This window comes from Ranitomeya variabilis, chromosome 3, assembly GCF_051348905.1.
Source record: "Ranitomeya variabilis isolate aRanVar5 chromosome 3, aRanVar5.hap1, whole genome shotgun sequence".
NCBI lineage: Eukaryota > Metazoa > Chordata > Amphibia > Anura > Dendrobatidae > Ranitomeya > Ranitomeya variabilis.
Genome location: NC_135234.1, coordinates 661,433,082 through 661,457,065, shown reverse-complemented (window position 1 = coordinate 661,457,065; position 23,984 = coordinate 661,433,082). Strand labels below are relative to the sequence as shown.

Here is a 23,984-nt window from a genome sequence, read left to right as displayed (position 1 = left end):
TTTATTTTTATTTTTGTTTCTATTCACAGAGAACCCATTTAAAGTGAATCTCCACCTTTTTCATGAGATGATAATTACATTTTAAAATGATGTGTGTATAATTCTCTGAAAACAGTGAAATGTCTCAAAACGACCACATCTTTAAGGAGACCACATCATTCTTTTCTGGAACACATTTCCTGTGACAAATTATTATTTCCTCCATGTATTATGCATGCTGGCCATCTTTTGTGATATATGATCCTCTCAAAGAGGTCTCCCTGTATTTCTTTATAGTAATTAGATCTTTTTCTGATCCAAATCCCCTGCAAAGACATACTGTATATTTAAAGGATGAACAGTATAATTAGCAATTAGCATAGGAATAACACTAGTAAGTGCAGGAGTTGTATTGCAGTTCTGGGCCCTGGAACCTACGTGGTCCCAAAAGGTCTCTTTGGTACATATGAGAAGACCAACACTATTAAAGACCAGTGATGGAGGCTCTATTGGAGGTTTCTTGGGTACCACAAGCTTCAAGTTACGACCCTGGCAAGTAATTGGTCAACTAAGCATTCAAGTAATTCATTGTCAGGGTAGATAAAAAAAATATAAGAGTAGTGTAGGTCCAACTAAAGTACTGAATTGAAAACTCAGAATGCTCTCAGATATCATAGATATAACATATACACTGTGTTCCAAATTATTATGCAAATAATATTTCCTCATATTTTCTCTAAATTACCTATCTGAATTGCAGTCATTGTTATTTTCCAGTCATCTACTATTCTAGTATAATTGCAATGTTTTGGAAAAAACTGCCTATGAAACCAGTATCTTTTAAAAAAAAATAAACACTCAAAATGCATGTTCCAAATTATTATGCACAGCAGAGTTTTCAAACTTTTTTTTTAATTTTGAACAAAAAAATGGTCAATTGTGAAGTTATAAGCATTATCAGCTTATTACAAAATGAAATCAAACAGTTTTCAAGTGAAAACTTTATTCTAAGTGATGTTACATTTGTACATAGGACCCCTTGTTCAAAAGAAGCTTCTGAACTCTCTAGTCCATTGAATTTGTCAGTTTTTGGATGGTTTCTGCTTCAATTGTTTTGCATGTGGACAGAATACCCTCCCAGAGTTGTTGCTTAGATGTGAACTGCCTCCCGCCATCATAGACACTCCTTTTGATGATGCTCCAGAGGTTCTCAATGGTGTTGAGGTCAGGGGAAGATGGTGGCCACACCATAAGTTTAGTGAAGTATATCGTGGCACAGCTGTGTCAGTGCTCAAGATAGGTTGCCCACACCAGTAAACATATAGGAAGTAAATAACTTGGCACTCAACTTGTGTATAGTGATGATTTTAAGAATTAAATATTTATTACTGGGATAGCAGTCCAGCATAAACGTTTCGGTCAAAACAATGAGACCTTCCTCAGTAGACTGCATTACAAAAGTATAACAAAACAATAATAAGTACATAAAGAACAATAATAAAGTAATTTAACAAAAGAGATCAAAAAAAGGAAAATCTCACAATAATTTTGTGATATGTGTCGGGTTGGAGGGCAGGAGAGATAGGGGGAGGGTAAAGTAGTATTTTTACATACCCGACTGCTTGTCTGATGTAGAGGGTCACAAGGTATAGGCTGGGTCCTATATATTAGTTGTAAATGGACCTCTTTAAAGAAAAAAGATTTCCCTAAAGTAATAAGATAGTAATTGTATAATAAAGTATGTAATATACAGGTGAGGGATATGAATGGTGTACTGACCAGGTAAGTTGGGTGTGAACGTATAGTTCTCCAAATTTGTGGTAAGGATGGTAGCTGAAACACAACATATAGTCATGTAGGAGGAGCTAGTAGCAGTAGGGAGAATTAGCCTGCAGAAAAGGTGCCTACAGAAAAAACTGTGGAGATTCTCACCTAAGGTAGCCAAAATAGGTACATACACCGTAGTATTAAAGAAAAGGATAATTTCCAATGTGTTGGCTGTAATAAAAGATATATATAAGGCTGTAATCATAACCATGAGAATAAATGGCTCTATATATGAGTAAACTAGGTATCTTACAACGTAACAATGTGTTCCTCACCATAAAGTATAGGTATACTGGCAATTGGTTGCTCGTGTAATGGCACACAAATCTAAGATAAAAATAGTGTCATAGTCATATGTGTGGTATTAAGTAAACACATGGATCCCCACAGGGAGCGTCTATCAAAAGGGGGGTATAAATGAAATACGGCTCACCTATTGCTTAAGGTCTCCTTGAGAGTCCTATCAAAATAGGTGCCACTGTGGCCCCGGCTCCTGCAATATGGCAGAGTGTTATTAGTAATTGATGTAAGTAGCGGGGAAGAAAGGCAGAACTTACCAATATGTCATGGAAAGATGATGTGTATCAACGCGGTGTCCGTCGCTGGTTGAGTGCACAAGAGCCAGTATGTCAGGTTTAAATAGTGGCAGGGCGGGATCATGGACGCCGCCGAACCGGAAGTGTGCATCGTGTCATGACGTACCCTGTTGTGAATTAGACTTTTTGGCTCCCTCTTGTGGTCACTAGTGGTATGACTCTGGGATTGTCTTTTTTCTGTTTGGCACTCACCTGGGTCGTTAGTCCAGGGGTGTCGCTATATTAACTTCCTGGATCCTTAGTCCAGTGCCTGGCATCGTTGTAATCAGATCCTTCTGTTGCTCCTGTCTGCTGGTCCTGGCTCTTGCAAAATTAAGCTAAGTCTTGCTTCTTTGTTTTTTGAGTTACTTGCTTTGCTACTATTTTTGTCCAGCTTATACTAAATGTGATTTCTGACCTTGCTGGAAGCTCTAGGGGGCTGGTGTTCTCCCCCCGGCCGTTAGACGGTTCGGGGGTTCTTGAATATCCAGCGTGGATATTTTAATAGGGTTTTTGCTGACCATATAAGTCATCTTACTATATTCTGCTATTAGCTAGTGGGCCTCTCTTTGCTAAATACCTAGCTCATTCTTATGTTTGTCTTTTCCTCTTACCTCACCGTTATTATTTGTTGGGGGCTTGTATCCAACTTTTGGGGTCTTTTCTCTGGAGGCAAGAAAGGTCTTTCTTTTCCCTTCTAGGGTTAGTTAGTTCTCCGGCTGGCGCGAGACGTCTAGAACCAACGTAGGCACGTTCCCCGGCTACTTCTATTTGTGGTGCTAGGATTAGATATATGGTCAGCCCAGTTACCACTGCCCTATGAGCTGGTTTTTTGTGTTTGCAGACTTGGTATTTATTCCTGAGACCCTCTGCCATTGGGGTCATAACAGTATGCCAGGCCAACATTGAATGTTTAATGCATTGCAGAAGTGGGATATAAGAAAGGAAATTCTGAATTTTTTTTTTTCCTCTCTTCCTCCCCTTTACCTCTGAGTGGCTTGAGCTTGCTGCAGACATGAATGTCCAGACCTTGATTACAAGTGTGGACCAGCTTGCTGCTCGTCTGCAAAGCATACAAGATTGTGTTACCAGTAGTCCTATGTCTGAACCTAAAATACCTATTCCTGAACTGTTTTCTGGAGACCGATTTAAGTTTAGGAATTTCAGGGATAATTGTAAATTGTTTCTATCTCTGAGACCCCGTTCATCTGGAGACTCAGTTCAGCAAGTTAAAATTGTTATCTCTTTTTTACGGGGCGACCCTCAGGATTGGGCCTTCTCGCTAGCGCCAGGAGATCCGGCATTGGCAAATATTGATGCGTTTTTTCTGGCGCTCGGATTGCTTTACGAGGAACCCAATCTTGAGGTTCAGGCAGAAAAAGCCTTGCTGGCTATTTCTCAGGGCCAGGATGAAGCTGAAGTGTATTGCCAAAAATTTCGGAAATGGTCCGTGCTTACTCAGTGGAATGAGTGTGCTCTGGCCGCAAACTTCAGAAATGGCCTTTCTGAAGCCATTAAGAATGTGATGGTGGGTTTCTCCATTCCTACAAGTCTGAATGATTCCATGGCGCTGGCTATTCAAATTGACCGGCGTTTGCGGGAGCGCAAAACCGCTAATCCTCTGGTGGTGTTGTCTAAACAAACACCTGATTTGATGCAATGTGATAGAATTCAGACCAGAAATGAGTGGAAAAATCATAGACGTCAGAATGGGTTGTGTTTTTACTGTGGTGATTCTACACATGTTATATCAGCATGCTCTAAACGCCTAACAAGGGTTGTTAGTCCTGTCGCCATTGGTAATTTGCAACCTAAATTTATTTTGTCTGTGACTTTAATTTGCTCATTGTCCTCTTACCGTTATGGCGTTTGTGGATTCAGGTGCTGCCCTGAGTCTTATGGATCTGTCATTTGCCAAGCGCTGTGGTTTTGTTCTTGAGCCGTTGGTTAATCCTATCCCTCTGAGGGGTATTGATGCTACGCCATTGGCGGAAAATAAACCGCAGTTTTGGACACAGGTAACCATGTGCATGACTCCTGAACATCGGGAGGTGATTCGTTTTCTTGTTCTGCATAAAATGCATGATTTGGTCGTTTTGGGGTTGCCATGGTTACAGACTCATAATCCAGTCTTGGATTGGAAGGCAATGTCTGTGTCAAGTTGGGGCTGTCAGGGTATTCATGGTGATTCCCCGCCGGTGTCTATTGCTTCCTCTACTCCTTCGGAAGTTCCTGAGTATTTGTCTGATTATCAGGATGTGTTCAGCGAGTCCAGGTCCAGTGTTCTGCCTCCTCATAGGGACTGTGACTGTGCCATAGACTTGATTCCAGGTAGCAAATTTCCTAAGGGAAGACTATTTAATCTGTCTGTACCTGAGCATACCGCAATGCGTTCGTATATCAAGGAATCTCTGGAGAAGGGGCATATCCGTCCTTCCTCTTCCCCTCTTGGTGCGGGATTTTTTTTTGTGGCCAAGAAGGACGGATCGTTGAGACCTTGTATTGACTATCGGCTTTTGAATAAAATCACTGTTAAATTTCAGTATCCTTTGCCTCTGTTGTCAGACTTGTTTGCCCGAATTAAAGGTGCCAAGTGGTTCACCAAGATAGATCTTCGTGGTGCGTACAACCTTGTGCGCATTAAGCGAGGAGATGAATGGAAAACCGCGTTTAATACGCCCGAAGGTCATTTTGAGTACTTGGTGATGCCTTTTGGGCTCTCTAATGCTCCTTCAGTGTTTCAGTCCTTTATGCATGATATTTTCCGGAAGTATCTGGATAAATTTATGATCGTTTATCTGGATGATATTCTGTTTTTTTCTGATGACTGGGACTCGCATGTAGAGCAGGTCAGGATGGTGTTTCAGGTTTTGCGTGAGAATGCTTTATTTGTTAAGGGCTCAAAGTGTCTCTTTGGAGTACAGAAGGTTCCCTTTTTGGGGTTTATTTTTTCCCCTTCTGCGGTGGAGATGGACCCAGTCAAGGTCCGTGCTATTCATGATTGGACTCAACCCACGTCAGTTAAGAGTCTTCAGAAGTTCTTGGGTTTTGCTAACTTCTACCGTCGTTTTATTGCTAATTTTTCTAGCATTGCTAAACCTTTGACGGATATGACCAAGAAAGGTTCTGATGTTGCTAACTGGGCTCCTGCAGCCGTGGAGGCTTTCCAGGAGTTGAAGCGCCGGTTTACTTCGGCGCCTGTTTTGTGCCAGCCTGATGTCTCACTTCCCTTTCAGGTTGAAGTGGATGCTTCTGAGATTGGGGCAGGGGCCGTTTTGTCGCAGAGAGGCCCTGGTTGCTCTGTGATGAGACCTTGTGCCTTTTTCTCGAAGTTTTCGCCTGCTGAGCGGAATTATGATGTTGGCAATCGGGAGTTGTTGGCCATGAAGTGGGCATTTGAGGAGTGGCGTCATTGGCTCGAGGGTGCTAAGCATCGTGTGGTGGTCTTGACTGATCACAAAAATTTGATGTATCTCGAGTCTGCTAAACGCCTGAATCCTAGACAGGCCCGCTGGTCATTGTTTTTCTCCCGTTTTGACTTTGTGGTCTCGTATTTACCAGGTTCAAAGAATGTGAAGGCTGATGCTCTTTCAAGGAGCTTTGTGCCTGACTCTCCGGGAGTCGCAGAACCAGTTGGTATTCTTAAAGAGGGAGTTATCTTGTCAGCCATTTCTCCGGATTTGCGACGTGTGTTGCAGAGATTTCAGGCTGGTAGACCTGACTCTTGTCCACCTGACAGACTGTTTGTTCCTGATAAGTGGACCAGCAGAGTCATTTCCGAAGTTCATTCCTCGGTGTTGGCAGGGCATCCGGGAATTTTTGGCACCAGAGATCTGGTGGCTAGGTCCTTTTGGTGGCCTTCCTTGTCACGGGATGTGCGGTCGTTTGTGCAGTCCTGTGGGACTTGTGCTCGAGCTAAGCCTTGCTGTTCGCGTGCCAGCGGGTTGCTCTTGCCCTTGCCTGTCCCGAAGAGGCCTTGGACACACATTTCCATGGATTTCATTTCATATCTCCCGGTGTCTCAGGGCATGTCTGTCATCTGGGTGGTATGTGATCGCTTTTCTAAGATGGTCCATTTGGTACCTTTGCCTAAGCTGCCTTCCTCTTCCGATCTGGTCCCTGTGTTCTTTCAGAATGTGGTTCGTTTACACGGCATTCCTGAGAATATTGTGTCTGACAGAGGATCCCAGTTTGTTTCCAGGTTCTGGCGATCATTTTGTGCTAGGATGGGCATTGAGTTGTCGTTTTCGTCTGCCTTTCATCCTCAGACTAATGGACAAACGGAGCGAACTAATCAGACTCTGGAGGCTTATTTGAGGTGTTTTGTTTCTGCGGATCAGGATGATTGGGTGACCTTCTTGCCGTTGGCTGAGTTTGCCCTTAATAATCGGGCTAGTTCCGCTACATTGGTTTCGCCATTTTTCTGCAACTCTGGTTTCCATCCTCGTTTTTCCTCGGGACATGTGGAGCCTTCTGACTGTCCTGGGGTGGATTCTGTGGTGGATAGGTTGCAGCAGATCTGGAATCATGTGGTGGACAACTTAAAGTTGTCACAAGAGAAGGCTCAGCGTTTTGCCAACCGCCGCCGCGGTGTGGGTCCCCGACTTCGTGTTGGGGATTTGGTATGGCTGTCTTCTCGATTTGTTCCTATGAAGGTCTCCTCTCCTAAATTTAAGCCTCGCTTCATCGGTCCTTACAAGATATTGGAAATCCTTAATCCTGTGTCCTTTCGCTTGGATCTTCCTGTGTCGTTTGCCATTCACAACGTGTTCCATAGGTCTTTGTTGCGGCGGTACGTTGTACCTGTGGTTCCTTCTGTTGAGCCTCCTGCTCCGGTGTTGGTTGAGGGCGAGTTGGAGTACGTGGTGGAGAAGATCTTGGATTCTCGTCTCTCCAGGCGGAGGCTTCAGTATCTGGTCAAGTGGAAGGGCTATGGTCAGGAGGATAATTCCTGGGTGGTTGCCTCTGATGTGCATGCGGCCGATTTAGTTCGTGCCTTTCACGCTGCTCATCCTGATCGCCCTGGTGGTCTTGGTGAGGGTTCGGTGACCCCTCCTTAAGGGGGGGGTACTGTTGTGAATTAGACTTTTTGGCTCCCTCTTGTGGTCACTAGTGGTATGACTCTGGGATTGTCTTTTTTCTGTTTGGCACTCACCTGGGTCGTTAGTCCAGGGGTGTCGCTATATTAACTTCCTGGATCCTTAGTCCAGTGCCTGGCATCGTTGTAATCAGATCCTTCTGTTGCTCCTGTCTGCTGGTCCTGGCTCTTGCAAAATTAAGCTAAGTCTTGCTTCTTTGTTTTTTGAGTTACTTGCTTTGCTACTATTTTTGTCCAGCTTATACTAAATGTGATTTCTGACCTTGCTGGAAGCTCTAGGGGGCTGGTGTTCTCCCCCCGGCCGTTAGACGGTTCGGGGGTTCTTGAATATCCAGCGTGGATATTTTAATAGGGTTTTTGCTGACCATATAAGTCATCTTACTATATTCTGCTATTAGCTAGTGGGCCTCTCTTTGCTAAATACCTAGCTCATTCTTATGTTTGTCTTTTCCTCTTACCTCACCGTTATTATTTGTTGGGGGCTTGTATCCAACTTTTGGGGTCTTTTCTCTGGAGGCAAGAAAGGTCTTTCTTTTCCCTTCTAGGGTTAGTTAGTTCTCCGGCTGGCGCGAGACGTCTAGAACCAACGTAGGCACGTTCCCCGGCTACTTCTATTTGTGGTGCTAGGATTAGATATATGGTCAGCCCAGTTACCACTGCCCTATGAGCTGGTTTTTTGTGTTTGCAGACTTGGTATTTATTCCTGAGACCCTCTGCCATTGGGGTCATAACAGTACCCTGTCAGTAAGTAAGAGTCCGCCCTGTGGCATTAGGATCTCATAGTCTGGACGGTCACCTGACCGCCGCGGTTGGGGGATCATGGGAAATGTAGTGCGGTGATACATCGTAACCGGAAGTGCGTCACTGGGCCTGACGCGAACTTCCTGTTTATGTGTAATGGGTATTGTAGTCATGGTGATTGGCTACAAGAGAGCGGTCACATGATCAAGTAGATAGAACGGTGTGTGGGGACGTGGATATGTGTTGTACTGTGGAGAAAACAATTTTAACCAACATAATGAATAATTGTGACAACGTATTGCATAGATATGGGGAAACCAATATGCAGTCGGGTAGGGAACAGAGGATGGGAGAGTCCAAAGGTGGGGAGGGATCAGGAGGTGACTTGCATGATGATAAATCAATAGAGACGACTCTGTAAAGAGAGACAGGTATATTAGTATACAACATCAAATCTATGACCATAAATAACAGAATCACCAGAAGAGAGTTACAGAGTCATAAATAGCATTTGAATAGCTGCGACATTATCATAATGTCTATGTAAAGGCTAAGGGATCATAGTCCCTGTTTAAGCCCCTTGAGGCCAGGGTCTGCAACTCGTGAATCCAGAATGCCTCCCTTTTTTTCAGGAGGTGGATCCTATTGCCCCCCCCCCCCCCCCCCCCCCCGTCTAGGTACCGGAATATGTTCCAGGACCTGGAACCTAAGTTGTGATATAGTATGACCTATAGAGATGAAATGGCTTGGGAGTGGCAATAATAGATTCCGGCAACGGATGGTCGATTTGTGTTTGGAAATGCGGGACCTAATTGGCTGTGTTGCCTCCCCAATATACAAAAGACCGCACGGGCATTTGATAGCATACACTACAAAGGACGAGTCACAGGTAGAGTAGCATTTTGTTTTATATCTTTTGCCAGAGTGAGGATGATAGATATAGTCCCCCCGAATCACGTTATTACACTGGTTGCACTGTAGGCACGGAAATGTGCCATTTTTGGGTTGATTAAGGAAGCGTTGTGTAGTGTCCCTCTTTACTCCAGAGTCGGCTTTAACTAGAGAATCACGGATATTAGAGGGGCGTTTATAACACGGTAGGAAATGCTCCTGAAATTCGGGAATGGATGGATGAGCAGTTCGTAATATATTCCAGTGTCGCCTGATAGTATGATGTAACACGTGTACATACGGATGATATACATGAACGAAAGGAACTCTTTTATTGGATACTGGACGTGCTGTGGTAGGTGGATTAATGGCCTCAGTCAATAAATTGGGTGGGTAGCCCCGTTCCCTGAATTTGGTGTACATTTCATCAGTCCTAATTTTAAGGAGATTGGGTTCGGTAACTATCCTCTGTATCCTTTTAAATTGCGATCGGGGGATCGACTTTTTTGTGGCAAAAGGATGTAAACTTTGGAAATGTAAGAGACTATTCCTGTCGGTTGGTTTCGTGTAAAGGTCGGTTTTGAGAATCCCTAGTCCATCTTTTATGACTAAGGTGTCAAGAAAGCTGACTTTGGGGGGCGTGTCCTGGCCATAATGGAGGAAGGCTGCTAGTCCCTGAGCTCCTACTTCCCCGGCCGAATAAAGCCCTGCAACAGCCCAGAAACTGACTTTACCGGAGTCTATGCCTGCTAAACGGAAGCCTGCACGCCCCAACACCCCTTCTGGACCCCCTGTGGAGTTCTCTGCAAGTATATCTCGCTTTTTAAGAAGCTCTGGGAAGGGGCCTTGGAGCTGCACTGATCCTAAGATGACTGATCCCTCCCCCAAGCCCTGCAGCACTACACATGAGGCAAAAAACAAACAGAGAGAGAAGGAGACACTGCAGGCCTGCACTGAGGTTTCCAGAGCATCTGTCACCAGACTGTTTACTCAGGAGAGGCCCCTGGAGGCCCCCCTGCAGGGGGTCTCAGATGAAGGTACCGCAGGGGAGAGGGAGGATGGTGGGGGCTCGGATCATGAGACTGTACAAACAGAGGGAGAAGCGTTGAGGTCCTGGACACAGAGAGCTGATCTCTACCCCTCCCAAACTGAGTGGCCTGTGCTGCAGGAGACTCAGCTGCCTCCTAGCCTGTCACCTCGGCCACTTACACCTGCAGAGGGGGTGCTTCAACAACTCTCTATTCAGAAACCGGGCTGTGGAGCAGGTTATCTCCCCCCTCTACTAAATCACCCCACAGAAGCTACAGGGGGTGAGCGACGAGTGGAGCCGACCATCAGTGGAGGCCCCAGTGGTTCCCCTATTTTACCAAATATGTGGCCACAAGATAGCCCTGACCCAGACATGTGGGAAGCTTTTAAGGCCCGTATTAGCAACGTTCCAACTAAAGAGGAACTTGAGGGCTTTATTTCCAGGGTGGAGAACTCCTTTAAAGCTGAAACAATGGCCCTGAGAGGGGACGTCTCAGCTCTAGCGGGCAGAGTCACACTTACTGACACTACTGTGAAAAATCTCTCCAGCAAGATCCTAGCCCTTGAGGATAAACTGTCAGCCCAGACGTCCACCTTTGAGAGCTTTCTAGACCATATGGAGGACTTGGAGAATCGGGAGAGAAGGCAAAATCTGAGAGTGAGGGGTCTACCGGAATCAGTCCAAGCCAGTGACCTAACTGCGACTCTTCAAGCTTTGTTCAATTCCGTTAGGAACACTGCCCCAGAGTTGGGTATTGAATTTGACAGAGCTCATAGGTCGCTGGGTCCTCCCCCTGAGGATGGAGGTCTGCCTAGAGACGTGATTTGTCGTTTTCATAGGTACCAAGTGAAGGAAGAAATCCTCAACTGTTCCAGAAAGACCCAGGAGATCCGTTTCCAAGATTGCCAATTACAGTTCCTCTCGGATCTGTCACGGAGAACCCTCCAAAAGAGGAGAGCTCTGCGACCTCTACTTAACCTCCTTCGCCAGAGCCAGATCCCCTATTCTTGGGGATATCCGTTCCGCCTTCAGGTTCGGCGGGGAACCCAGATGGTGTCATTATCTCACCCCAGGGAGCATCGTTCATTTCTCTCCCTTCTGAACCTCAAGGATCCGGGCCTACAATTCCCTGACTGGCCTTATCCCGTTGGTCAGGATATGGGCCCTATGCCACAGCGCCGAAAGAAGGCGCGTCGCAACCATGGAAGAGGCCGCACTAGATCTCGTGGTAGAGGACAGAACTGTAATGATGTATCTGAAGACGGCTGATATGCAAGCGTCCAGTATTTTTGGTTCAGTCAGTTGTAGACCCTTAGGTCTTTGGTCTAGCTTTAGGCAGTGATGGCCGTGTTGTTGATATATGCTTTGCTCTTTTCCCTTGGTCATTTTCCCTTCCCTCTCCACTATTCCATTCTGTTCCTTCCCCCTTCTTATTTTTCCCCCTCCCTCTCCTCTCCTTTGATTACCCCTTCCCCCCCCCTTTTTTTTTCTTCTCCCTTTCCCTCCCCCTCTGGTAGTTCGGTTGTACTGGGTAATTTTGTGTATTTTTTTGTCTCAGGGAAGTTCGCCGGGGAACATGGTGTGTTATACAGCTATATTGTTTATCGAATCCGTCGGTATATGATTTATTTTGTTATATATTGTTTTGACTTTCTTCCTTTCTTCAGTGGAAAGGACACGACCCGTTAAGGGGTTATACGGTTGGTCCAAACCGTGATATTCGTGAAACGACTATACCCCATATCTTAAGTCAGAGTTTTTAATTTTCAGCTCCCCCAGGGGTACAATTTACTGCTACATTCCTTTTTTCTTCTATATTTGCCTACTCTTTTTCTCTTCTTTTTCTTCTAATTTGCTGTGTCTTGTTTTCTGCTCTCATCTCTCAGGTGGCAGGATAACCCCTTTTTGGGGCCTAACGGTTGGGTACTCGACGTTCTATTGAAAAATGGGTTCCTTAAAATTTGGTTCCCTAAATGTACGGGGATTCAATACTCCCCAAAAACGAAGCCACGTACTTTCAGATATGCACAAGCTAGGGGTTCAGATACTTTTTCTTCAAGAAACTCATTTTAGAGCTGACCGGATACCAGTTGTCGGGGGTAAACTTTATGATAGATGGTCCCATAGTTCCAACCCCGAATCGAGGACAAAAGGTGTCCCAATAGCCTTTTGTAAGAATTTAAATATCATATTGATAGACAAGGTCATAGATGAAGGGGGACGCTATATTTTTATGAAAGTTAAAGTTGCTGAACGGATCCTGACCCTAGTTAACTGGTATCTCCCGAAGCGGGAACAGCCTAAGGTCTGCAAGTCTCTATTGTTGAAACTGTCTTCATTTGCGGAGGGCCAGGTTGTGATAGGTGGTGATTTTAACTTTGTCTTTGATCCCAAATTAGATACCTCCTCTGGTCGGGGGGAGGTCACATCGAGAAAGGTGAGAGCCCTACAAAAATTCTTACTTAAACTACATCTGATAGATGTTTGGAGAATCCTCAATCCTAGAGGTAAGGATTATACTTTTTATTCTACTCCACATAACTCCTACAGCAGAATTGACCTTTTTCTGGTCAGCAGGGGGGTCTTATCTTGGAGGCCTGATGCCAAGATTGGTAATATGGTTCAATCGGATCATTGCCCCATTTTTCTATCCTTGGAGATACCCGGGCTGGCTATGAAAAAATTCTCATGGAAATTGAATGGCAACCTTTTACGAGACACCACCTGTTTGAGTGATTTGAAATCTGACATTGCAGCGTTCGCCCATACTCATGCGTCAGATCCCACACCTCAGGCAATTAAATGGGAAGCACTGAAGTGCATCATGAGAGGCACCTTAATCAAACATGGGGCTAGAATCAAAAAACTTCAGACTGAGGAAATAGACGCTTTGCTGTCACAAATTCAGACCCTGGAAAGCAGGCATAAGAATTCGAGGTCCTCTGATACTTTGGTCGAGCTCACTACAAAAAGGCTTGAACTTAAAGGCCTGCTGGATAGACGGTTTATGGGTGACAAGGAAAGAACTAAAGGGTTTTTCTACAAAAGAGCTAATGTTTGTGGGCGCCCTCTAGCACGACTGCTTCATCCCAGATCGGGTCCCACCCTTATCTCATCACTCAAAAATGATAAGGGCCAACTGGTCCATAGTAATGAGGAGATCCTGGAGGTCTTTCAAAAGTTCTATAAATCCCTGTACAACATTAGGGGCAGGTTCGCTGACTTGGATCCCACCACGTTGAAAAATAAAATTAAATCTTATATGAATAGGATCAAGGTCCCGTCCCTCCCTGAGGCGGATTTGGCGGTCCTGGAAAAGGACGTAACCCCTGAGGAGCTGTCAGAAGCTGTTAAATCCACGTCCACCTCTAAATGTCCTGGGCCGGATGGGTTCACTCCCTTATTCTATAAATCCCTTCTATCTGACTTGCTTCCCCAAATGGTACTCACCTTTAATGCGATTTCTGAGGAGAATAGCTTTACCCCCCAGTCCCTAGAGGCTCATATTTCTGTTCTGCCAAAGCCTAATAAAGATCCCCTGCTGGCCGGGAGTTATAGGCCAATCTCCCTGATCAACGTCAATGTAAAATTATTTGCCAAGGTATTGGCTGACAGATTGTCAGGACTTCTCCCATCTATTATCGACCTTGATCAGGTGGGCTTTGTCAAGGGCCGGGAGGCGCCGGACAGCATTATCAGGTCTCTTCTCCTTATTGAGAGGACCAAGATGCAAAAGTCCCCTCTTTGTCTTCTGTCGATTGACGCGGAAAAGGCCTTTGATAGAGTCCATTGGGACTTTCTACGGGAGACTCTGACCCATATTGGCTTACAATCCAATTTCCTGGGGAAAATTATGTCATTATATTCAAAACCCTCAGCTCGTGTTAGAGTCAATGGATCTTTGTCCGATCGTTTTTATATTCAGAACGGTACTAGACAAGGCTGCCCGTTGTCGCCCCTATTATATGTTTTAGTTATTGAGCATTTGGCTAAGGCTATCCGAGTTAATGACAGTATCTCAGGGATTCAGGTTGGAAACTCTAACCATAAAACGGCCCTATTTGCCGACGACATCCTCCTCTTCGTCTCTAACCCAGTCGTCTCTTTTCCAGTGCTTATGAAGGAGTTTGAATCCTTCGGGGATTTAAGTAACTTCAAGATTAATTACTCCAAAACTGAGGTCCTAAACATTTCTCTATCTTCTTCCGTGGTGGCTTCCTTGAAGCGGGCCTTCCCCTTTAGATGGCAACAGGATCAGATTTCATATCTCGGGGTGAACCTCACCTCGGATACTCTTCAATTATTTTCTTTGAACCATCAGGTCATTTTGAACAGGGTGGGATCCCTTCTGGAGTCTTATGGCCCATTGAGGCTGTCGTGGCTCGGTAGGATTCAGGTGGTTAAGATGGATATCCTGCCGAGATTTCTTTATATCTTTCAGGCGATTCCCATTTGGCCACATAAATCGTTTTTTATTAAAATTCAGTCCTTGATTTCCCGTTTTATCTGGAAGGGGAAAACACCGAGGGTGAGTTACAAGGTTTTATCTAGGCCACGCCAGTTTGGTGGGGTGGGTCTACCCAACCTCCGAAACTATTGCAGGGCGGCATTATTAGTTCGCCTCTTGGACTGGAAATATAAAATTAAATTTAAAAAATGGGTAGAGTTGGAACAAGAATGGTCCGATTTGCCTCTTCATTATCTTCAGTGGATCCCAAAGCAATATGCTCTTCAACGGGGGAGATTTTCCTTCTTAACCTCAGAGGCTATGAGGGCATGGCACTGCAGTGGTGTGAAGGGGTCCGCTCCTCCTGGGGCCAGCCTTCTTACACCTATTTTTTGCAACCCGGCATTTCCTCCGGGCATTCACAGGAAAGCCTTCATGGGATGGAAATACGAGGATGACATAAGGGTTGGTGATATATTACAGCGTGGTGAGATTCCCACCCTCTGTTCCCTCCAAACCCAATCTCCCTCCACTAAACTTCTTTGGTGGGAGTACTTGCAGGTCCGGTCCTTCCTGGCCTCTTTGAATTTGCCAAGGGGTTCGAACTGTAGACTCTCTCCCTTGGAACTGTTGTTTGCCGGTGGAGAAGCCCCGAGCAGGGGAATCTCTTCCCTCTACTCAATTTTTTCAACACCTGACTCTGACGCAAGGCTCTATTTCCAGTCTGCTTGGGAGAAGGATTTAGGGCGGACTTTGTCGGATGAGGAATGGGAGCGTTGCTTCCTGATGAACCATAAACTCCCGAGTTCCAGTGAGGCCTCGGAGAAGGGGTATAAACTGCAATATAGGTGGTACCTCACACCTGACAGGTTACACAAATTTTCACCCTCAATTTCAAACTGCTGCTGGAGGTGTGGAAATGGCATTGGCTCCCTTTTGCATATCTGGTGGGGCTGCCCCTTGATTAGAACATTCTGGGACCAAGTGTTCCGAAATTATGGTTTGATCACAGGCAAGCACATCACCGGTACTCCGGGGATTGCATTGCTCTCCATGATTCCCGGTTCGGTGGGATCCCAAAAAAAGGACATCCTTAAATTTTGCCTAGCGGCTGCTAGGACGGTGATCCCCCGCCGATGGCGAGACCCGGTTCCCCCCGATGTTGTGGAGTGGTTTTCAGAATTTGAAACCATCTTTAGGATGGAGGAAATTGATGCAGACCTTTCACAGACAAGGGTCTCCTTTTTAGGTATCTGGACTGAATGGATTCTATTTAAAGATTCTGCTCATTTCCCTGACCTGTTTACCTGAATACACCTGTCTATTCTACAGTCGATTACTAAGCTACTCTTCTTTTCGTGTTCTCATTTTATATTTCTTTTCTTGAGCCCCACCTACTTGGGCTCCCCCCTCTATTTCCTCCTCTTTCTATCTCCCCCCTGGGTGAGCTGTTCACCTTCCACCTGCTCCGTGTGATAGGTCTGTACCATGATTTACCAGTTACTTATATAATGATACTATTTGCGTGCATGTCTCGCTCTAGGGGACATGGGCGAACTGATTTTAGGTATGCTTTCTTTTATTCACGGTAATGAAAGTCCTCGCCTGTTGCGGGGGCAAGGAGTTATTGCTTATATGTTAAAGTTACCGTAGTCATTCTAGAGGGTTTACTCCCTCTAATTTTTATTTATTTTTTTCTTTTATGTAAGATTTATGCAAGGTTTGTGAACGAGTGTTTTTTGTGTTACTCTTCTCGAATTGTATATTATAAGAAAAAGTACTTTGATCATTGTCGTAGTTTTCAACTACTGTTTTTCTTGTAAAATTCTCTTCTCTTTAATAAAAATATATTTACCCATAAGAAAGCTGACTTTTTCTGTACTGCTGGTTATAGTGAAGGTAAGTCCTGGCCAGGCCGTATTTAGAGTGTTAAAGAAAAGATCCAAAGTTTGGGGTGTGCCAGTCCATAGACAAAAAACGTAATCTATGTAGCGTTTCCAAAATGGACAGTAGGCCTGGAATAGAGGATCAGGGTATACGATTTCCTCCTCAAACAGGGCCATGTAACTGTTTGCATACCCCATAGCGGTGCCTTTTGTCTGGAGGAAGAAATGGTCTTCAAACATGAAAAAAATTTTTGTCAGAACTATAGTCAGAAGGTCAATGCAAAGATTAATGACGTCAGGATTATGTTGTGAGCTAGTGAGTAGATGTATAACACTAGAGATCCCTTGTGAGTGCGGGATTGAAGTATAAAGATCTTTCACGTCTAGGGAGACTAGTAGAAGGTCTTCTGGAAGGGAGTCTAGTCCCTGTAGTTGGTGTAAGGAGTCACCTTTGTCAAAAAGAAAGGAAGGTAGCGTGCGGATTAGCGGAGTGAGGTTCTTTTCCAAGAAAATAGCAAGTGGGGAGAGTATGGACTCAGTAGAGGCCACAATGGGGCGGCCTGGAGGGTGTTCAAGGTTTTTGTGTACCTTGGGCAGTATATAAAATACCGGTATGATGGGATGGTTTTTAGTCAGGTACTCCCGTGTTTTGTCATCAATGACACCCTTATCCACATAGGGGACGAGAGTATCCCTGATGTGGTCTCTGATTGCAGTAGAGGGGTCGGTTGTTAGTGGCTGATAGACAGTATCGTCATTAAGTTGTCGGTAGACTTCTTTTATGTAGTCTGACCTGTTCATGACAACAATAGCCCCGCCTTTATCGGCTGGCTTGATGATGATGTCTTTGTCACTTCGCAATGATTGTAGGGCTTGAAAGTCAAGGGCATTGAGGTTGGGGGAAGTATGCAACTTAAGTGCCTCAATGTCCTGACGAAGTTTCGAGAAGGATTGTTCAAGGAAACCAATGAAGGTCTCTACAGCATGGGAGTCTTTAGGAGGTCTATACGTACTCTTGGTACGGAGACCTAGGCTTTGTGAAGAGATCAGAGGACCATTAGTATCAGAGGAAGAAATAGGCATAGTCTCAGGGGACTCAAAATGAACAAGCAATCTCAAACGGCGGCAAAAACGATGTAAGTCTATGTCCATATTAAACGTGTCAAATTTGTATGACGGGCAGAAGGAAAGACCCTTTTGCAACACGTTGTGTTCAGCGATACTGAGAGTCCTTGATGATATATTTATGACCAATGGTGATTTACCTGAGACCGGGTCACTCTGTAGAAGTCCGTGTCTTTTCTTTCGTTGGCTCCTGCGGGTCCTCTTCTTCTTTGCTGTCGTCGTCTTCTCTGGCCTAAAAAATTGCTGGGTCCACTGAAGTTCTCACGTCTGTCCGTTTCAGAACCTGAAGTAGAAGGGTCGTTAGAGGAGTGGTAATCTGACCTATTAGTATTAGACCGAAATGTGGATCTATCCTGCCAACGATAGACTCGATCGTTGTCGTAGTCATCTGAGTCTCTTTGGAACTTAATCCTCTTCCTATTCTCCGTGTCCCATCTATGCTGGTCAGTGACTGTTTTGATCTTGGTTTTCAGGGTATCCAACTCTTCAGCTGTGCTGGAGGAGGATAATTGTGCCTCAATGTTTTTAATGGTTTCTTTACTGGAAGCAATAGCTCCCTGAAGGTGCTCTACTGTAAGGGTGACGCACTTCCGGTTACGATGTATCACCGCACTACATTTCCCATGATCCCCCAACAGCGGCGGTCAGGTGACCGTCCAGACTATGAGATCCTAATGCCACAGGGCGGACTCTTACTTACTGACAGGGTACGTCATGACACGATGCACACTTCCGGTTCGGCGGCGTCCATGATCCCGCCCTGCCACTATTTAAACCTGACATACTGGCTCTTGTGCACTCAACCAGCGGCGGACACCGCGTTGATACACATCATCTTTCCATGACATATTGGTAAGTTCTGCCTTTCTTCCCCGCTACTTACATCAATTACTAATAACACTCTGCCATATTGCAGGAGTCGGGGCCACAGTGGCACCTATTTTGATAGGACTCTCAAGGAGACCTTAAGCAATAGGTGAGCCGTATTTCATTTATACCCCCCTTTTGATAGACGCTCCCTGTGGGGATCCATGTGTTTACTTAATACCACACATATGACTATGACACTATTTTTATCTTAGATTTGTGTGCCATTACACGAGCAACCAATTGCCAGTATATACGATACCTATACTTTATGGTGAGGAACACATTGTTACGTGGTAAGATACCTAGTTTACTCATATATAGAGCCATTTATTCTCATGGTTATGATTACAGCCTTATATATATCTTTTATTACAGCCAACACATTGGAGATTATCCTTTTCTTTAATACTACGGTGTATGTACCTATTTTGGCTACCTTAGGTGAGAATCTCCACAGTTTTTTCTGTAGGCACCTTTTCTGCAGGCTAATTCTCCCTACTGCTACTAGCTCCTCCTACATGACTATATGTTGTGTTTCAGCTACCATCCTTACCACAAATTTGGAGAACTATACGTTCACACCCAACTTACCTGGTCAGTACACCATTCATATCCCTCACCTGTATATTACGTACTTTATTATACAATTACTATCTTATTACTTTAGGGAAATCTTTTTTCTTTAAAGAGGTCCATTTACAACTAATATATAGGACCCAGCCTATACCTTGTGACCCTCTACATCAGACAAGCAGTCGGGTATGTAAAAATACTACTTTACCCTCCCCCTATCTCTCCTGCCCTCCAACCCGACACATATCACAAAATTATTGTGAGATTTTCCTTTTTTTGATCTCTTTTGTTAAATTACTTTATTATTGTTCTTTATGTACTTATTATTGTTTTGTTATGCTTTTGTAATGCAGTCTACTGAGGAAGGTCTCATTGTTTTGACCGAAACGTTTATGCTGGACTGCTATCCAAGTAATAAATATTTAATTCTTAAAATCATCACTATACACAAGTTGAGTGCCAAGTTATTTACTTCCCACACCATAAGTTTGTCCTCTTTTATGCCCATAGCAGCCAGAGATGCAGATGTGTTTTTTGCAGCATGAGACGGTGCATTATCATGCATGAAAATTATCTTGCTGCGGAAAGCACGGTTCTTCCTCTTGAACCATGGCAGGAAGTGTTGTTTTAGAAACTCCACATAGATTATGGAGTTCATCTTTACCCCTTCAGGGATCATAAAGGGGCCGACAATCTCTCTTCCCATGATTCCAGCCCAAAACATTACTCCACCTCCTCCTTGTTGGTGCCCTAGCCGTGTTTTCATGGGGTCTCCATCCTCCACTCCATCCATCTGGACCATCGAGCGTTGCACGGCACTCATCGGTGAACAAAACAGTTTGGAAGTCAGTCTTCATGTATCGTTTGGCCCACTGGAGCTGTTTCTGCTTGTTGCAGTGGATAGAGGTGGTCGACAGGATGGCTTACGCACAGCTGCAAACCTCTGAAGGACCCTGCATCTTGTTGTTCTGGGGATGTTGGAGGCACCAGCAGCTTCAAAAACTTGTCTGCTGCTATGACAAGGCATTTTTGCAGCTGCTCTTTTAACCTTACGCAATTGCCTGTTGGAAAGAGTCCTCAATTTTTCCTTATCAGCACGCACACGTGTGTGCTGGGAATCAGCTACATACTTCTTGATTGTGCGATGATCACGATGAAGTGTCTTGGCAATGTTGATTGTAGTCATGCCTTGACCTAAATACTCCACAATTTGTTGCTTCTCAGCAGCCGACACATCCTTTTTCTTTCTCATTTTGGCCAAAAATGTAGGCTGCTTAATAATGTGGAACAGCCTTCTTAAGTAGTCTTGCCTTTATTTGGACACACCTGCCAAACTAATTTGCACAGGTATCTGCAATTGCTTTCAGTGATATAAAGAGCCCTGACACACATCACCATCAATGAGTTTAAAAGACAAACAAAAAAAATCTAACTTATCACTCCTAAACTCTATGTGCATAATAATTTGGAACACAGTGTAAGAGCTATCACATTGAAAAATTCCAAGATCTTAAAACACCACTATTTTTAACCCCAAGGGTGGTTTGCATGTTAATGACCAGGCCAATTTTTACACTGACCACTGTCCCTTTATGAGGTAATAACTCTGATATACTTCCATGGATCCTGGTGATTCTGACTTTTCTTGTGATATATTGTACTTTATGGTAGTGGTAAAATTTCTTTGACATTACTTGCATTTAATTGTGAAAAAAACAGAAATTTGGTGAAAATTTCGCAATTTTCAAACTTTGAATTTTCATGCTCTTAAATGACAGAGATGTGTCACACAAAATACTTAATAAGTAACATTTCCCACATGTCTACTTTACATCAGCACAATTTTGGAACCAAATTTTTTTTTTGTTAGGAAGTTATAAAGGTTAAAATTTGACCAGCGATTATTTATTGTTACAACACCATTTTTTTTTAGGGACCACATCACATTTGAAGTCACTTTGAGGGGTCTATATGATAGAAAATACACAAAAGTAACACCATTCTAAAAACTACACCCCTCAAGGTGCTGAAAACCACGTTCAAAAAGTTTATTAACTCTTCAGGTGCGTCATAGGGATTTTTGGAATGTTTAAAAAAAAAAAGGAACATTTAACTTTTTTTTCACAAAAAATTTACTTCAGATCCAATTTTTTTTATCAAGGGTACCAGGAGAAAATGGACCCCAAAAGTTGTTGTACAGTTTGTCCTGAGTACGTTGATACCCCTTATGTGGGGCTAAACCACTGTTTGGGCGCACGGCAGAGCTCGGAAGGGAAGGAGTGCGTTTGACTTTTTCAACGCAAAATTGGCTGGAATTAAGATCGGATGCCATGTCGCATTAAGAGAGCCCCTGATGTGCCTAAACAGTGGAAACCCCCCACAAGTGACACCATTTGGAGACTAGACCCCCTAAGGAACTTATCTAGATGTGTGGTGAGCACTTTGAACCCCCAAGTGCTTCACAGACGTTTATAACGTTGAGCTGTAAAAATAAAAAATCATAAAAATGATCTTTTCACCCCCAATTTTTTATTTTCCCAAGGGTAACAGGAGAAAGTAGACCCAAAAAGTTGTTGTGCAATTTGTCCTGAGTACGCTGATACTCCATATGTGGGAGTAAACCACTGTTTGGGTGCATGGCAAAGCTCGGAAGGGAAAGAGTGCCGTTTGAATTTTTCAGCGCAAAATTGGATGGAATTAAGATCGGACGACACATCGCATTCGGAGAGCCCCTGATGTGCCTAAACAGTGGAAAACCCCACAAGTGACCCCATTTTGGAAACTAGACCCCCCAAGAAACTTATCTGGATGTGTGGTGAGAACCCCGAGGTGTTTCACTAAAGTTTATAACGCCTGGGCGTGAAAATAAAAAAATCATATTTTTTCTACAAACATGATCTTTTAATTCCCTAATTTTTTTATTTTCTCAAGGGTAACAGGAGAAATTGGCCCCCAAAAGATGTTGTCCAATTTGTCCTGAGTACGCTGATACCCCATATGTGGGAGAGAACTATTGTGTGGGCACATGTTGGGGCTCGGAAGGGAAGTAGTGACGTTTTGGAATGCAGACTTTGATGGAGTGGTCTGCGGGCGTCCTGTCGTGTTTGGAGAGCTCCTGATGTGCCAAAACAGCAGAAACCCCATAAGTGACCCCATTTTACGAATTACACCTCTCAATGAATTCATCTAGGAGTGCAATGATCATTTTGACACCATAGATGTGTCACAGAATTTTATACCATTGGGCAGCCATGCGAAGAGACTCGGGAAGAACGGAATGGCTGTCAGCTCCTGTGCCGGCTCCGGAATGCTGCGATCGTGTTCGATCACAGCATTCTTGGGGTTAAAGTGCCGGGAGCCGTCCGTGACCCCTCCTGGCATTTAGTGGCGGGTGTCAGCTGACACCCGTCCGCGATCGGCCGCACATTCCCCGTGTGTGCGGCTGATCGATAATGACGTACTGTTCCGTCCATGGGAATTAAGGCCCAGGTCACATGGACGGAATAGTACGTCTGATGGCAGAAAGGGGTTAAAGGGAATCTGTCAAGAGGATTTCACACCCTAAACTATTGATATGTGCCTCAGTAATGGAGGAATGGACTGGCCATGTAAAGGTATTGCTGGACTTGTCTTTGAAAGAACAAGAAATAGGCCCCATAGCTCCATGAAGTTTTTAAGACATAAGATTTAGGGAAGGCCATTTGGACATCAACACAAAATTGATATGGTCCACATTATAGTTAATAGGGTCCTTCTGGTGCTGTTTGCATGCATCTTGTATCTGATGCATCCTCCTCATCAACTCAGTTTCTCTTTCCCTAGAAAAGCAGAATTGCCTAAAGCAGATGTGAGCAGAGCCTTGTGAAAAGCTCGAGTCAGATGTTTATAGAGCACATTTACAAAATATACTGTAATATCCGTTTCTTGATGTATGTGTCAGATTGAAATTGTTCTTGTCCATATTAAATATACATTTGACTTTGTGAGTGACACATTGTATTCTATCATTGATTTTTTTCTATTGTTTTCTTCCTTTTTACCCTCCTAATTTATTTTTCAGCAAACTATTATAAACTGCATGGAGCCGTAGATCCAATACTATGTGGGAATGGCACAGATGCGGGGTAAGACGCCTGGCCTGACTGATGTAAAAAGAAGTGTATTTTGTCTTATTGGAGAGTATATGTAAAATGCCATTTTGCAAAACAAAAACATTAATTCATGATTTTCTCCGGTTTGTAAGTAATTTTGTTTCAGCCTTTAAAGGGAACCTGTCACCAGGTTTGGCCGATACAAGTTACGGCCATCACCTTTCAGGGCTTATTTACAGCATTCTATAATGCAGTAGATAAGACCCCGATCCGATCTGCAAGAGAAGAAAAATAACTTTTATTATACTTACCTGCAGGGCAGTCCGGTCCAATGTGTGTCGCAGGTCCTGGTCCGGTGCCTCACATCTTCTTGCTTCACGGGCTCCCCAGTGTCGCGCTCCCGCGCAGGCGTACTTATCTGCCCTGTTGAGGGCAGAGCAAATTCCTGCCTGCGCACTACAGTACTTTTCTCTGCCCTCAACAGGGCAGATAAGTACGCCTGCGCGGGAGCGCGATGCCGAGGAGTCCACGTGGATGGCGCACAGATGTGACATCCACATGAAACAAGCAGGAGGACGACATCGCAAGAAGATGAGAGGCGCCGGACCAGGACCTGCGACACCCTTTGAACCGGACCACCCTCCAGGTGAGTATAATAAAAGTTGTTTTTCTTCTCTTGCAGGTCGGAACAGGGGCTTATCTACAGCATTATAGAAATCTGTATATCAACCCTGAAAGGCGGAGGCCATAACTCGTATTGGCCAAACCTGGTGACAGGTTCCCTTTAATGCATAAAGGCCACATATTGTCAAAGTTAATAGTCACAAAAAATAAGCCATTCATTTTGTATT

At 44.3% G+C, this 23,984-nt stretch overlaps 1 protein-coding gene across 5 annotated transcripts in view; it reads left to right on the top strand.

Annotated features, from left to right (window-relative positions):
- The window catches only part of SCN8A (sodium voltage-gated channel alpha subunit 8), a 346,005-nt gene that overhangs the window by 187,958 nt on the left and 134,063 nt on the right, over window positions 1-23,984 (top strand). For all 5 annotated transcript variants that reach the window (XM_077297856.1, XM_077297855.1, XM_077297858.1 and 2 more), the window contains exon 8: window positions 23,103-23,166. In XM_077297856.1, the coding sequence (XP_077153971.1) occupies window positions 23,103-23,166 (64 nt within the window). The remainder of the gene's footprint in view (window positions 1-23,102; window positions 23,167-23,984) is intronic.